Here is a 15,942-nt window from a genome sequence, read left to right as displayed (position 1 = left end):
GCCGGGGGCCTCCCCTCCCACCCCCGCCTGCAGGCACCCACCCCATGGTGAGAGCAGACCCGGCGATCCCCACTTCCAGGGCAGGTGCTGAAGTTGAAGGCCGCAGCGGGCAAGCAGCGGTGCTCCAGGCACAGCATGTTGGGACCGCAGGCTGTGCCGTCCTCCACGTAGCTCAGGTCCGAGCCATCGGCCAACTGCACATGGCCTCCCCTGGGGAAAGGGCCCGCTAGCCTCAGCGCCTGGCCCCCTCCGAGTGGGAACTTCCCCAACCCCAGCCAGAGGCACAGCCAATACCTGCAGTCCAGCTCCTTGCCCTGATGGTAGAAGGTGACACTGCTGATGTCTCCTCCCAGGTCCCCCAGACGAGGGGCCCCAGAGATGTTGACACAGAGGAGGAAGCCACAGAGCACATCCCTGTTGGGCAGAGGGGAAACTGAGCCCCAGCCTGGCCCCAGGCCCCCCTCCTGGACCTTCTCTGACCTCCTCCCACCTGATCTTATACACAGCCCTCCCCCGAGACTCAGAGGCTAGTCCTAAAAGCAGCTGTTGTCCCACCTCTGCAAAGCCCTCCCCACCCACCCGCCCGCTGGGAGCTGGGGCAGCCCTGCTGGGAGCCCTGGCCACTCACTGCTTACTGCACTGGACCCATCCGGACCCTTTGCGCCCGCAGTTCCCACGCTCTGTCCCCTCCACATTCAGTTTCTCATAGCAGAAGCGGTCGGCAGCAGCTGTAGGGGCATATAGGGTATCCCCTGCCCCTTCTGCACTGGCTCCCAGTCCAGCTGGATCCCCAAGATGCTAGGGAGGCCCCCCACGTAGGGAGCATACTTAGCCAGAAGCTGCCTCCCTTTCCCAGTTCTCTGGGCCTCCCGAGCGCCCCCCCCCTCCCCCAGGCTGACTCACCATGGCCCCAGAGGGCCCGGCATTGCCGGTCTCGGGTTTTGCATCGGCCACCGTAGCAGCGACCCTAAGAATCACCGGGGAAAAAAGGAGCAGGGGCACTGAGTGTCAGCGCACTGAGCCAGCCAGTCACCAGAAGGAGGACAGCCCCCTCATACCTGCTCCTGGTCGCAGTAGTAACCATCCAGCTTGTGCAGGTTAGGGGGGCACTGTGGGGAGAGGACTGGGCTGAGCTGAGCAGCCCCGAGGTCCAGCCCAGGAGAGCAGCAAAGGGGCCCTGAGTGCCCCCAGGCAAGGGCTCACATGAGAGAGCCTTTGTGTGTCCAAGGACAGGCTGGCTCTGAACTCAGACCATCAGGAGCCAAGTCCTGCAGCCGCCCCAGCAACATCCCAAGGCAGGGAGGACCCATGACTCACAGCGAGGCCCTAAGAAGGGTTGCTCTCACTGACCACTCTGATGGACCCCAGCATACAGCACACACCACCCCAAATGCTGGGAACCGCCGGACTACAAATACCAGCTGATGATTAAAGTAGCAAGGCTGGCAGAACCCCTTTCAGGTGGAGACGTGGAATGTGCAGCAGCAGGAGGGCAATGCCCCCTGCAGGGCCGAGGGGCCCAGCTGACCTGGCTAGAGTCCCCGGTACAGGTCTCTGCGATGTCACACTCGTTCACCGCTTCTCGGCAGGACACGCCCCGAGGCTCGTACTAGGGAAAGGATTTGTTCTGGGGCTCAGGGCCAAGCCCCCTGGTCCCGGGCCCAGAAACCCACCTTTTGGTTTCTTCCTGTTTCACTGCCCCTACCCTCTCTGGGAGAAGCCCTGATGGTGGAGTGAGTTACACACTGGGCTACTAATCCCAAGGTCAGCAGTTCGAAACCACCAGCTGCTCAGCAAGAGCAATGTGAGACTTTCTACTCCTGTGAAAAGCCACAGTCTCGGAAACCCACAGGGGCAGTTCCGCCCTGTCCTCTAGGGTCACTGTGAGTCACCCCCCTGGGGAAAAGGAGCCTCAGTGGTACCGTCGGGAACACGGATTGTGCTGCAAACCACGAGGTCTGTGGTTCGAACCACCAGCTGCTGAAGGGAGAGAGGAGTCTGTCTGCTCCTGTAAAGAATTACAGCCTCGAACCCCGGAGGGTTCTGGATGGCAGGGACGTTTCGGTTTATTCAGTGTTACCCCTTGGCTCCCATTCCCCTTCCGCCCGTCAGTGCCACTTTTCAGATTGCCAGCCCTCTCCGCCCCTGCCCTGCAGCCCCGCTCCGCCCCCGGACACGCCTCTCCACCTTAGACCCCGCCCCTTCCTCCTGCGGTCTCCTCACCTTGCAGCGGCGACAGCAGAGCCCGTCGCTGCACATGGCGTCATGGGTCAGGGTGCACTTCTTGCAGCAGTTCCCGCCCGAGCGGCTGCACTCCTGGGAGGCAGGGGAACGGGGGACAGGTGGCCCCGGATCCTCCCCAGCCCCGACCTCAGGCCCAACCTGGCGCCCCACTGCCGCTCACCTGCACAGAGCCGCAATCGCATTCCTCCCCGGTTTCCACGAAGCCGTTCCCGCACTCTGGGGGGTCCAGGAGCTGGACAAGAGGGGTGTCGTCAGAGTAGCCAGCCGAGACCCTGCCCAAACCCATCTCCCAGCTGTCCGGCCCCGGGCGCGCACCTTGAGGGGCTTGTTGAAGAGGCAGCTCCCGCCGCCCTCCTGCAGAAACTGGTTGTACTCATCGATGCTGCAGCGCGAGAACTTGCGGGGCAGGTAGAACCTAGGCCGGGTGGGAACACAGTAAGTCCCATCCTGACCCCTTCTTAAGACTGGGGCGAGGGCAACACAGGAGAGGGTCCCGGTCACCAGGAGGAGGCCGAGGCTCGCCCCCCACGCGCCCCGCCCTTCCCTAGGCCCTGTGCGGAGGGAGGGACGCGGTGTCTCCAAACGAGCCTGTGGCGGCGCCCAGTGGCGACAGTGCGCACTGCATTCCGCCACGTTGTGCTGGCAGGACATGTCCGCCACGGACGCCCACCCAGTTAGTACTCAGTCCAGACTTCCCCTTGCTCCAGAGCCGGCCTCCGGTTTGCTCCTACGAACTCACCCAGTGTCCTCCATGATGCAACCCAGCCAAATGTCCGGGCACTTGCAGTCCCCTGTGGGGTGAGCCAAGGGCCTGTGAGAGCAGGCTGAGACCCTCTCCCCACCACGGAATGCCCGGGGCGGGGGGTGGCTCTGGGCTGGTTCTGGGCCCACAGGGCATCTTGGAGGGCCCTTACCTGCAGAGCTCCGGTGTTTGTTCCACATCATGCCCAGGTTCTGCCCCAGCGTCTGGGCCAGGGTCACCGCCATGGCTCCCACGTTGCCAAACTGGGGGTGAGCGGGACAGAAGCACAGAGATCTGCTTACTGCCAAGAGCACAGGACCAGCCCTCACCCAGCGGGCAGCCTCCCGCCCACCTGCTCACCTCGTTCACGCCCCCACCCCGGGCCATGGAGCAGACGCCCCCCATGTAGGCAGCTCCGCTGCTGGTACTCTGGAAAGTTCTGCCCCTGGAAGGCGGGGGATGGTCAGGAGAAGGCTCTGTCCTCACCTTGGGGTCTCCCCCAGAAGATCAGCATCTCCCCACATCCAGCCATGTGACCTCAGCAAGCACCTCTTCATCTCTGGGCTCACTTGCCCACAAATGTGAAGTTCTCCTTAGATAATCCCCCAAATCCCTCTATGCAAGGGCTGTTTATCAGGTCTTCCCCTCTGAGGGTACTGGGTCCCTGAAGACATCTTGGGATGGTCAAAAGGGGAAGAGAGAGCGATGGGCAGGTGGTCTCGTGGGGGAGGGGGGGAGGCCTTAATTAAGGTACAGGGGAAGCTGCACAGACTGGCATTTGACGTGGGTGGGTGGGCGGCAGGTGCCATAGGAGTCCCAGACCCCATAGACTGCTTGGTCTGGGGCAGGTGTTGAGTAAGCCCCAGGGAACAGGTGACTGAAGCGGGCCCCCAGCAGACTGACAGGATACAAGGGGTGGGAGGGGGGCTCACGAAAAGAGGTGGGTGGCATCACTGGGCTCAGGCAGGCCCTCCCGCCGGTAGACCATGAGCCGGGCCAGGGTCTCCAGGAGGTCATCCTGCACCTGGATCTTGTCCCCATCGGCCCATGTTTCCATGGCCACCAGCACAATGCGGGTGTTGAGCTGTTCCTTGAATATCTGGGCCCAAAGGGAAAAGGGTAAGGAAGGGGCTGAGGAGTGGGGGTGGGAGGGCGGGCAGGACTGGACATGGGCTCAGAGTGTCTTCTAAGAAGGGAGAGTACAAGGCTGACACCAGTTGCTGGGGGAGGGGGGCGATGCTCACCACGTCGGCCAAGTTCACCACAGACTTGGCGAAGTTGCTGGTGAGGACCACGGACTGCCGCATCTGCTCAAACTAGGGGAGAGGGAGGGAGTGGGTGGCCAGTGGGGCTCCACCCAGGGCCCTCCTCCCACACCAGGCCTTTGCACCTGGGGGCTTACCAGCTGGTGGTCATTGATGACAATCAGCTCCACATACTTTGTCTCGCTGTGCACTGTGGGATGGCCCCTGCGGACCTGGGGGGTGGGGGGGGCGTGGTTCCTTGGAATCAATTCCCTCCAGGCCAGGCCTTGGGGCCAAGCCATGGGCAGACTAGGGGACCAGAGCTCCAGCCAGGGGCAATGCGGGTCCCCACTGGTGGAGGGTCCCACCCCCCCCAGGCTGGCTGGAGGGCAGCAGCTTGACTGGCATGTGTGTATGGCAGCCTGGGGAAAGGGGATGGGGTGCCCCCCATACTCTCAGAGAGGGTCCCTGGCCACGAGCTGCCCTAGCCATGGGGTGCCCTGCTCTGGATCCCAGTCTGAGGTGTCTGCAGCCCAAGGTCTGTGTAGGCCCCCCGTACCTGCCTTTTCCTTCTCAGCCTCAGCCAGTGCGGGGGGGCAGGATGGGCAGGGGCAGCAAACAGGCAACCTGTGGAAAGGGGTCTAGTGAGGGGGCAGCGCCAGCCCCCTCCCCACCCCACTTGCACCACCCCCTTACCTGGCTCCCTGCATCTGATGGGGGCTTCGAGGAGAGGGGTCCGGTAAATAAGGTGAGGAAAGGGTCCCTGCAAAGGGGGGGAATTAGGTCGGGGGGGGGGGGCAGGGGCAGACAGCCCAGTTCTAGACCCAGTGGGGAGGGAACCGGTTCAGTCTAGGGTGACCCAGCACCAGCTAGAGCGTCCCTGTGGGATCTGATCGCTCCGCTGCTCAGATTCCGGGGTGAAGCTCTGGGGGCAGCCGGAGAGGTGGGGCAAAGGACACAGGAGCCCCACCTGGAGGTTACTTGGGGGACAGAGGGGACACTGGAGCTGGGGTCACTGAGGAGGGCAGTGGGACTGCTCTTGTTACCAAGGAAGGGGAGGGAGCGGAAATCGCCAATGCCATTGGGGTCAAACATGGCCAGGCCGGACGAGGGCCGACGGGGCTGTGTGGGGTTTACCTGGGGGGCTTCCCGAGGACCAGCCATCTCACGGGGCTCCACAGTGTAAGTAAAGTTCCCATCGGAGAAGACCCCTCTGCGGAGAGATAGGCCAGCTCCCCACCATGCCCTGGGCCAGTGACTGGAGGCCCCTGCACCCAGCCTTCCCATACTTACTGCAGGCCATGGCAGGTGGCTAGAGCAGCAAAGGAGTTCGGGTCCCCCCGGAGCTTCCCCTGGTAGTAGCAGTGGTCCCCAGCACCCTGTAGGGTCACAGGCAGAGGGTGGGCACCTGGGACCTACTCGGTTGGCCTTCGGAGTGCTGTGGGAGCCTGGCTGTACGGGGCATCCCATGCTCCTTTGTTGATGATAACAGCTCCATGAAAGGAGCCCTTGTGGCGCAGTGGGTGAAGCACTGCCGGCTAACCAAAGGGCCGGCAGTTTGAACCCACCCCCTGCTCCGAAGAAGAACAAAGTGGTTCACAGCCTGGGAATGCAGTCCTGTAGCGTCGTTAGGTGCTGGGATGGCAGTGGGATTTGGGTGTGACCTTTATATAGCACCTACTATGTGCTGAGCATGGCTCCAAGCCTTTACCCGGCAGTCATGGAGGCTGGCCGCCTGGTGGTTACGCATTGGGCTGCTAACCCCAAGGTCAGCAGTTCCAAACCACCCACTGCCAAAGGAGAAAGAGGCTTTCTACTCCCGTAAAGAGTCACCGTCTCGGACACCCACAGGGGCAGTTCTCCTCTGTCCTATAAGGTCGGTGTGGGTCGGCACCGACTCACGGGCGGGGAGACTGGGTTTGGGTTGATCTGGTGCTAAGGGTTCGGCATCGGGCTCCTAACTGGAAGGTCAGCGGTCAGCCCACCCGGCCGCTTGGCGACACCAAGACTGTCCCTGTACAGGGTTCTCATGAGTCAGAATCGACTCCGTGCATGGGACGGGCTTGATTTGCATCTCATTTGTATGGTACCGCCCCCCGCCCCACCACTCGGTGTAAGCACACGGGATCTCACACTAAGGAACACTTGCAGCTGCCAGTGCCTCCCAGGGAGTTTGCGCCAATCCCCGCCTTGCGTGCCTGGACCCTCCCACACACAGACACACACCTGCCCAGGGCCTGTGATTGAGGGCTGAGGAGGTCTAGGGCTCCAGGGGCCCAGGCACCACCTTCCCACCTTGCTTCCTGAATAGCTCATGCTCCAGTTACTGGACAGGCTGGGGGTGGGGGTGGGGGGGTGGCTATTTATAGCCATTCATTCATCACTGCTCCGGGACTGGGCCCTGGGACCCTGGGGTCTCAACACTGCGGCTTCCCAGGGCCTTGGACAACAGGGCATTCCCCCACCTGCCCCCTCCCCCTCTCAAAGAGGCTGGCACAGGGGGCAGAGCTGGGCAGGATCTGAGGGTCCTTGCATGCCTGCATACTGGGGAGAGAGGCTAGCTGGGGACCAGACCTCCGGAATCAGGTAAGGGGGCTCCAGTTCCCACACCTGCCCACCAGACTGCAGACCTGGGAGAAAGAGAAAGTACCACTCCCCAGGGTACCCCAGACTCCAGCTCCACTGGCACCGAGCACACAGACTCCGCCTCCCCGGCCCCTCCCGGGCACTCACAGTGCTGCGCTGGGCGGCCCCCTCTCGGCTGAAATGACGCTCCACGTATTGCGAGGAGAGGAGGTGACTAGGACAGACAGCGGACAGGAGGAAGGAAGGGGTCACGGGTGAGGCAAGTTCCGGAATGGAGAGCCTCCCCAGGTGCCCCTCCAGACCCAAACCAGGCCAGGCTTCCCTCCCTGCCCTCCCGCCGCCACCCCCTGCTTCCCGGCAGGAGGCTGTACTCACTGGTTCAGCTCCAGGTCCAGGGTGAAGTTGGAGTTGAAGGCTGGGATGACGAAACTCACCCGGGCCAGGTGTACAGGCTGGGGGAGAGGCAGAGGGACCACAATCTGGGGAGGCCTGAAGGTGGGAACTGGGGAGGCCTTAAATTGGTGGGTAGCTCTCAGGGAGGGACTAAGGGATCATCGATTTGGGGGACCCTTTGCACAAGTTCATTTTCCTCTGAGACTCAACATGGGCCTCTGCTCCCTGGGCAGCTGTGTGTGCAGCCTGGGACTGGGACTGGCTCTGGGGGCCAGTCTATGGACAGGGAGGGGCCCCTAGCCTTGTGCCAGGACCCCTGCTGTTGGCAGGGCCACCAAACTCTCCAGTGGAAAGAGGGGAGGCCTTGGGGCATATGGGAAAGGGAGACAGGTTCAGTTCCGGGACAAATGGGATGGGGGGGCATGTGATGCCTGCCCTGCTGCAGCAAGCCCCCCGCCCCTCTCCTGTCCCCCAGTCTCAAGTTGACCCCTCAGGGGCGGACAGACTGCCTGGAATTGATTCATGGGCTCTGGAGGCTGGCCGATGGCCCCGGGCCCTCCTGTCAGGAGGAAATGCTTTGGTGCCTCTGCCCCCCAATCCACTGCTGCCTGGGCCCGAGCAGCCCATCTTCAATATGTTGCCCCATGGTTCATCTTTAACCACAGAAGTTTTCCTGATTACTTTTTCAGAGGGGCTTGTGCAGTGGGGCTGGGAGGCTCCAGGTTGTCATGGCAATGTACCAGGCCTGAACAAGACGGCTGCCCTCTTGGGCCTGGGTGCCCAGCCTCTGCTGGGGAGGAAGGCTTCAGAGCCAGAAGCTGGTGTGTCTGGGGGGGACATGATGCCAAGAGAGAAGGGGTGGGCAGGCGAGGGTATACTCGGGACTGTAATGATACACCTAGAGGCGCCGCCATCGATCGCCCAGCCTCGGGCTGACGAAAGATCTAGAAGATCAGAGGAATGGGCCTCTCGCCCCACTTGCGTCTCCCAAAGGAGACTGAGATCCAGGCCCGCAGAGGCGCACTTCAAGCTGCGGCACAGCAGAGTTGAAGCAGCAAGCGGGTGACCAAATCCAGGCAGCGTCCTTATCCACAGCCCCAAACTTCACTGAGCACTTACTACGGTCCAGGCCACTGTGCTGAGGACCTTCCTAACTGCGTTGGAGCCTCCTAACTCCAGGAAGGTAGATAGATACTCTGTCCCCATTTCATAGATGGAGAAACTGAGGCACAGAGACACTAACTCAGTGATCCCTGGTCTCAACTCTACGACGTGGTATAGCTGAGGCTCAAGCTTTGGGGATCAGCTTCCAGGCCTTCAGTGAGCTAAGAGGGAATGGCCCAGTGCTCCTGAGGGGTTCTGGGAGAGAGGCTGAGAGGAGGCCAAGGTCAGAGCCTGGGCCAACAGGCACCTGGGTCCCAGGACGCAGGCCCACCCCAACCCAGCCTGACAGCCTCCCAGCTCTCCCCAGTCCTCAGCTCATGATCAGACGTGAAGCTGGAAGTAAGGGACAAGTGGCCACTGCCTCCTGCCTCATCCCTGCCTCGGCTGCCTTCGCCTTCCACCCTCCCCCTTGCCCGTCCCTACCCACCCCATCAGGGCCATCTCCACTGAGTCCACCCTCAGGCTGTGTGGTTTCAGGGCTGAGCAGCCTCTCTGAGCCTCAGATTCCTCCAAGGATGGTGGGAAGATGAGCCCAGGTGTAAGTTAGGAGGTTGGTATGTGTGATGTAGACTAACACCCCCCCACCCCCCACACACACACCTAGGAAGCCAGCCCTCTAGCCCCCTGCCCAGGGGACATCCTGAACCGATCGCCTCAGCACCCTCTCAATCTAGGCTGCCTACCTCTTCCCCATCGGGACACAGGGTGTGGGCCAGGTAAGACCGTAAGTGGGAGGCCAGTGCATGTGCAGCACTGGGGGTGGGGCAGACGGGAGTCAGGAGTGGGATGGCGGGAGAGGAGAGACCACACTTTTTGACCTGGTGGGGAAGCCTAGAGCCATACCAGGTAAGCCCACCTGGGCCCCCAGAGCCTCTGCAGCCAAGAGGCCGGGGGAAGATTCCATGAAGCCAAGCTTGATGTCACTGTCCCGGCCAGCTCCAAAGACCTTGACCTACAGCTGGGCGCATCTGTGTCCTCGGTCCCCGGGGCCTCCAGCACTCTCCAGGTTACACCCTGCTTCATCCAGCTCCCCCCTCTGCACCAGCTCAGCTGCAAGTGTCCCCGTGTCCCCTGGCTGTGCCCCTGTGCCCTGTACTTGTCCCTGGCTTCTCATGTGGTCCAGCTCACTTGATCTCACCTGCTCAGTCCAGGCCATCTGGTCCTCAACTTACAGACGTGGCCGAGGTGGGAGAGTCACCTGGAGGTGACCGGCCCAGGGTGACAGCTGGGGAATGAGTGCAGGGCCCAGTCCCACCCTGAGGCTGGGGTCCCCACCCTGCTTCTGACAAAGCTCGCCCCCTCCATGCCCCGAGTTAGGGCAAACTAGATGGGGCGCAGAAAGACAAGCATTCCACCGAGAGCTCCAAATCACAAGTACAGACACCTGGTCTCCCCTCACCCCCACCCTGGACTTAAATAGACTCAGAGTCCTGGAAAGGGCTTCAGGATTCCCAAATGGTCCAGAAAATTCCAACAGGCAGGCCACTGGTGATTGAGAGCCACTGCCCCTCCCGCAGTAGGAGTCCTGGTGGCATAGTGAGTCGGTCGGTCACGAGTTGGACCAGCTCAGAGGGCGAAAGAGGCGCTTTCTACTCCCGTAAACAGTTAGTCTCAGAAACCCCCAGGGGCGCTCTAGTTTGTGCTACGGGGCGCTATGAGTCAGAATTGGCTCAATGGCAGTGAACTCGGTCTGTCTGGCCCCTCACACAGCAGCTCTGTGGCACAGTGGGTTATGGGTTGAGCTGCTAACTGCAAGGTCAGCTGTTTGGAACCACCAGCTGCTTGCAGGCGAAGGATGGGGTGTTCTACTCCTGCAAGGGCAGCGGGGATCCCCAGCCAACGAGGACAGTTGCATGAATGGCCAATGATGAGATTTGACCTACATTTTTGAGGGCAGATTTACAGTAGATCACAGGACAAGGCTGTTCCACCTTGTTCTATGGGTTAGGTCGCCATGAGCCGGAATTGCCCCAGTAACGAGAGGGTTTCATTGATCCCCTCACGCTGCCCCCGACCTCCCCAGCACCTCTCCTGCAAAGTGGGTCCCTGCCAGTGCACGCAGCACCCCTGGGCCTGTAAACGTCCTGTTCTTGACATCAGATCGGCTTACGTTATCGAACTTCCTACAAGGCAATCTTTCTCCCCTGAGCGCCGCCTCTTTCCCCCCCCACGCGTGCCCAGGGCTCAGCCGGAGAGGGAGGAACTGGGTCCTAGGTCTGAGGGACCCCACGTGAGTCGCTTCCCCTCTCTGAGCCTCAGATTCCTCACGGGCAAAAGGACACTGCTGTGAGACTGGAAGGCCTAATAGTGACACAGAGGTGAAGCACTCGGCCGCTAACTACCCTGTTTCCCCAAAAGTAAGACATCCCCCGAAAATAAGACCTACTTACAGTTTTGCCTCTTGCTGAAATATAAGGCACCCCCGAAAATAAGGCCCCCCAAAGCTACTGGACTCTGGACCATAGCTGCAGGCACCACCCCGAAGCTCACTGTTGGCCACAACGCAGGTGGAGCAGACAGGAAGTGCGAGGTCTCTTCTAATAAAATAAACAATAAATGTGTACCGTATTCTTTTTCATGGAAAAAGAAGACATCCCCTGAAAATAAGACCTAGCGCGTCTTTGGGAGCTAAAATTAATATAAGACACTGCCTTATTTTTGGGGAAACAGGGTAAGAGGGTGGCAGTTCGTACCCACTAGCCGCTCCAAGGGGGAGCAGTCTGCGTCTCTAAAGACAAGACAACAGCCTGGGAACCCTGAGTGCTGTCCCCCTCCGTCCTCCAGGACCTGGGAGTGGCATCACCACTGTGGTACTGGGCCTCCGGGTGAGGGCGTGGTGACAGCCCTTTCCAGCATGTGACCTTCGGAAGGGTGAGTAAGTGGAGAAAGGGCAAGTGTTCCGGCCGAAAACGGCTTTGTGGGGTGAGATCAAGGGCCCCGAAGCTCACCCCGTCCGAGGGCAGGGGCAGGCCAGGATTGGGGCTCTGGGCCCTAGACCCAGGTGACAAGGGATGGATGTCCCTGTGAGGTGCCTCGCCCAGGCCAGCTTTCCTCTGGAACCGGGCCTTGCTTGCTTTGAGGTGAGTGCCACTTTATGAGCTGAGTGGGCACAGAGAGGGCAGGACCCCCACGTGGGAGCAGAGTGTGTCCTGCCTGGGAGGCCCCCTCTGCCCTGGCCAGTCTGCCCCCTCTGCCTCCTGCGCTGCACAGGTAGGTGCCCCACTTACCAACGGGACACATGGCAGCAGGGGTTCCCCGACAATGAGGATAGTTGGACACATTTCCAATGATGAGATTTGACCTAAATTTTTGAGGGCAGAGTCACCTCCCTGGAGGGTCATCAGTCCTCCAGGGACAGACTCTGGGCAGCTGGGTCCCTGTATGCAGTGAAAAGGTGCTAGGGAGGGGCCATGTGCCAGGCAAAAGCCCACGCCCCACCTCACTCACACCCTGACAGTCACCCCCCAAGTGTACCAGCTCGTTTTGGAAACCCTGTACCAGCGCCAGGTGCCTCAGAAGCAGATGTCCAACATCTGTTCTCTCAGCTCCCAGCCAGGGCACCTGACACACATCGGCAACTCTAATCTGAGGGCAAGCTGCTATTATCCCCCCACCCCTCAAGTGTCCCGAGCAGGGCCATTGGGCACAGAAAGTTGCAAGGGGGGCGGTGTCAATCTGAAGCTGTGGAGCCAGCTTGCAGCCTGAGGCTGTCCCACCCCAAAGTTGCATGGCCAAGACGGTCAGAGGAAGTCAAGTTGGCCTCCTCTGTTTAAGGCTGTCCCTATGCAGGCTGGGCTCAGCACAAAGCCCGGCCTAGGTCCCATCTACAACCACCACCACAACACCCCGCCCCCGCCCCGCAGTGGCAGAGAGCTGGGGGGGACCAGAGAGTGGCCTTGGCCCTAGAGGCGTCCAAGGGCCCTAGGCACCTCAAGTGACTCCCTGGGGGAGATGCCTTTTTCACAAGGGCTGGGGTTGAGCCTGCTTGACCCTTAGCCTTTGCAGCAAGAAAACATCAACACTGACCTATACACTCAGCAGAGGCGCTTCCAGGAAAAGCTGCCCTGGGCACTCTCACAGTGCTCAGCCCAGACCCCCTCCCCACTGCCCCACCCTGCTGGATTGCCCTCCAGGGCCTGTCCTATTCCCATCCCCACAGCCTGCCCTTCCCAGCCTCCCAAGTTGCGGTAGACAAGCAGGGCCCACTAGGCAGCTTGTGAGAATTAGAAAGGGTCCCCTTAGAACTCAAGGGCCTGTGGATGCTAGCCCCCTTGCCTTCGCCTGGGAAGCCCTTGTGCAGTAGACAACCAGCCCAACTGTCCACTCTGCGCCTGCATTGCCCTCCTGCCTCCCCCCACGCAGCTGTAGGCTCGCTGTGGTCACAGGTTTCTGCACATCCAGAACCTCTCCCTCTCTGGCCTGAGGCCCAGCCTGCTCCCACCATGGACTGAACTGTGGTACTGGGAGCAGAGGTCAAGCAAGGGCAAGAACCCCCGACCACCACCCCACCCCACGTCCCCTTCGCCATGCCCCTGAAACCGATGGGGGCACAATGGACTGGCTAGCAATCTGGGCTCTGCTACTTAAGCGGTGTGACCTTGGGTCACTTCTCTCTCTGCCTGTTTTCCCCACTTGGGACGTGAGGATGACGGGAGCCCCTACTTTCTGTGTTGGCGGTGAGGATTGAATCATTTAATACATGTCAAGGCAGAGCAGTACCTGGCCCAGTGGATCTTAATTTCTCTTCCTCCTTTCTAATCCCTTCCACTCCCACCTGAGCCTGGGGTCCTCCGCCTCCTGCCAGTGGGGGTGGGTTTGACAAGGGCTAGGAGTCTCTCCTTTCAGGCAGTGACCCTCAAGCACAGCCAGCAGCTGTCAGTGGGGGAGCTTTTGTGATGCTAGGACGCTGAGCAGGGACTTGGAAGAAAGGCCTGGTGATGGACACCTGAGAAATGGGCCCATGGGAGAAAATCCTGTGCATCACAACGGTGCCGTCTGACAACGAAGGTGATGCAGACCTGGTCCGTGTGGGCGTGACCGGGCAGCTGCTATCACCAACGACAAATTCAAGTGGCCCGGAAGCTGGGGTCAGGGAAAAAGCAGATGTGACCAGTCCAAAGTCACAGAGCAAGTCAATGCCCAAGACACCCCTCCCATCCGCCCCACATGACCCCTTGCAGATGGTAAATTTGGCTGTGGGTCCAACAGTTCCACAGCCTGGCATCCCAACCCTGTGCTGTCATTTTGGACAAAACTCAGGCTGCCCTAATTTGGGGCACTTCCTGTGGGGACAAAGGGGCTCAGTGCTGCACTGACCCTGTGCCCAAGCATTGGGGCCGAGGTTGGAGCCCCTCCAGGCTGGGGGAGAAGATGAGGATGAGAACATCCTTTGGGGAAGGACCTTCCGGATTCATCTTTTGGTCTCCCCTGGCCTCCTCAGCCCCAGGGGGCGAAGGGGGGTGGGATGGGGTGGGGGGGCGGAAGCAGGACAGTGCAGGACCAGTGCTCGGTCTCGGAGGACATAACGTGAAGTGCCACATTGACAAGCTGGTGGACTTTGGGCAAGTGACTGAACCTCTCTGAGCTTCGCTTGGCTCGTCTGCAAAATGGGGCAGACAAGCGTTACCTGCAGAGAGGCGAGAGTGAATGTTGAGAGAGCCCCTCCGAAGGCGAGCACCCTCTGCCCAGCGTCAGGCCCACAGACACCCCCTTAGACACATGTAGGCATAGTCACTTTCTTGTTACCTACTCACCCATGAGTGACACCAAAGGAGAGGTCCCCACAAAGTCCACCCTCCTAGCCAGCCAACCTAATGACACTGGTGCTGATCTTCCCAACAGTCTTGGGGACCACGTACCCCACAATCTAACCCCTCCCCAGGACACATGTTGAGGTCCTGTCTCTGGGAAGGACGAAGCTGAAGCAACAGCCTACCTAGTCAGCCCGCCCCCTCTGGTCACCCATACCTGCCCCATTCTGTCCACTCTCTGCCCCTGGACCCCACCCCAAATATTGGAACCCCCTGGAGCACACGCCAGAAGTCCCCTCATTCCAGAAGGGTAGCCCACCCCCAGCCAGGCCACCCTGAGCCGCACAATGCCAAGGCAGGGATGCCACCACACCAGAGGAGAAAGCTGGATTGAGGGCCAGACCACAGCCAGAACGCCTCTCCATCCTCTCCTCCGGCCTCTCCATTATCTCCATCGCCCACCCACCCACCTCCCAGGCCTGGTCAGGCACTGGAGCCGCCCCCCACCCTCACCCCGGGCCCCTGCAGGCCAGCGCAGCACCATTAGCCCCTCCCCCATCTGGGCACTGCCCTGAGTGATGGCCCATCTATTATGCATGCTCCTTCCTGCTCCAGTCCATTTCTCCCCACCCTGCGCCACCCCACACCCCCTCCACCACCCCTCCTTAAGGGCTTTTAACCAAGTACATTAGGCAGGGCCAGATGCCAGTCTGACAGATGTCCCTAATGTTAGCCTCCGTTTCCCTCCCGCCTCCCCCAGCCCAGCCCACCTCCCACCACCTGACTGCCAGAACTTCTCAGACCCAGCTGCACCCCTATGTACACAGCAGCCCTTTACCTCCAGCCTCCACCGCCCCACCGACCTGGCTACCTTTCAGCTTCCAGCTCCTGGAGAGCTGAGGCGTGCTGAATGAATATTCCATCTGGGTGATTATTATTCACATGATATTAATTAATTATTAATTGCAATTAATCTCCTTCATTCCTAACCTTCCTCTGGGAGGCAAGAGGGACCTGGCAGCTGAAAGGACAGGGGTGGGAGGAGGTGGCCTTTGTAGGGGGGCTCAGGGTCCCCAAAGACTTTTTCAGGACCCCACCCTAGCGGGGGGCATGGACAAGAAGAGAGCCCTGCCTGTTAGCCAGTGCACAGTGGGAAACTGAGGCTGGAGCAAGCACTAGGAAGATGTGGGGGGGCGGGGCCTGAGCTGAGACCTGGGCATCCCAGGTTCCCCTCCGTGCGTGTAGGACAAGGGCTGGCACTGGAGGGCCAGGCTGCTGGAGAGTGACTAACACCCACCTGATAGCCCCTGAGCAGAAGGGGAAGTGGCAGGGGCAGGGTGGCAGCAGAGGAGCGACTAGACCCTGACTCCCTCGCTCTGGGCCCCCAGCTGCCCTTGGGCTCTAAGGCCTGCTCACTCTGTCCGGGTTCTGCCCACCACTAGCCCCACTCACCGGCCCCCCAGGAGGCTCTTGGCGAACCCTGGTGTCCAGCTGCTGCTTCCGGACCTCACCCCCGTTGCTCTCCCCCACAAGACGGCTGGGCTCCGTGACCTGGGGGGCTTCAGGGTCCCCCTCCGGGGATGAGCTTCCCCAGTACAGAGCTCCGGCAGGACCCCGGGCCCCCAAACCTGGGAAGGCAAGGCCACCGCTGCAGGCAGGTGCTCTCCTCCTAGGAGACTTGGGGATAGGGTGGGCAGACCCCATCCCCCACTCTGGTCTGGAGCCCAGCAAGTCAGGGGTGGGGTGGGAGGGAAGACCCCCCACCGGGAGGAGGCTAGGCGATTCAATCTGCCCAACCGTCACGACTGCCCGCCCCCCC

The 15,942-nt window shown here is 60.9% G+C and overlaps 1 protein-coding gene across 1 annotated transcript in view; it reads right to left on the bottom strand.

Moving 5' to 3' along the window:
* Nucleotides 1-15,942, bottom strand: part of ADAM11 (ADAM metallopeptidase domain 11) — a 40,366-nt gene that overhangs the window by 2,178 nt on the left and 22,246 nt on the right. Inside the window, exons 11-32 of the mRNA XM_045299466.1 lie at nt 15,576-15,751; nt 7,192-7,268; nt 6,964-7,030; nt 5,524-5,609; nt 5,368-5,443; nt 4,927-4,993; nt 4,790-4,857; nt 4,389-4,463; nt 4,231-4,302; nt 3,919-4,085; nt 3,347-3,431; nt 3,159-3,249; nt 2,984-3,035; nt 2,560-2,659; nt 2,405-2,476; nt 2,224-2,316; nt 1,529-1,609; nt 1,059-1,109; nt 904-967; nt 629-728; nt 295-414; nt 42-210 (exon numbers count right to left, since the gene is read on the bottom strand). Of these exons, the coding sequence (XP_045155401.1) occupies nt 42-210; nt 295-414; nt 629-728; nt 904-967; nt 1,059-1,109; nt 1,529-1,609; nt 2,224-2,316; nt 2,405-2,476; nt 2,560-2,659; nt 2,984-3,035; nt 3,159-3,249; nt 3,347-3,431; nt 3,919-4,085; nt 4,231-4,302; nt 4,389-4,463; nt 4,790-4,857; nt 4,927-4,993; nt 5,368-5,443; nt 5,524-5,609; nt 6,964-7,030; nt 7,192-7,268; nt 15,576-15,751 (2,009 nt within the window). The remainder of the gene's footprint in view (nt 1-41; nt 211-294; nt 415-628; nt 729-903; nt 968-1,058; nt 1,110-1,528; nt 1,610-2,223; nt 2,317-2,404; nt 2,477-2,559; nt 2,660-2,983; nt 3,036-3,158; nt 3,250-3,346; nt 3,432-3,918; nt 4,086-4,230; nt 4,303-4,388; nt 4,464-4,789; nt 4,858-4,926; nt 4,994-5,367; nt 5,444-5,523; nt 5,610-6,963; nt 7,031-7,191; nt 7,269-15,575; nt 15,752-15,942) is intronic.

Source organism: Echinops telfairi, unplaced genomic scaffold, assembly GCF_000313985.2.
Source record: "Echinops telfairi isolate 266 unplaced genomic scaffold, ASM31398v2 ScPeMD7_7458;HRSCAF=8496, whole genome shotgun sequence".
Taxonomy (NCBI): Eukaryota; Metazoa; Chordata; class Mammalia; order Afrosoricida; family Tenrecidae; genus Echinops; species Echinops telfairi.
This window is presented reverse-complemented; position numbering and strand designations above follow the sequence as displayed.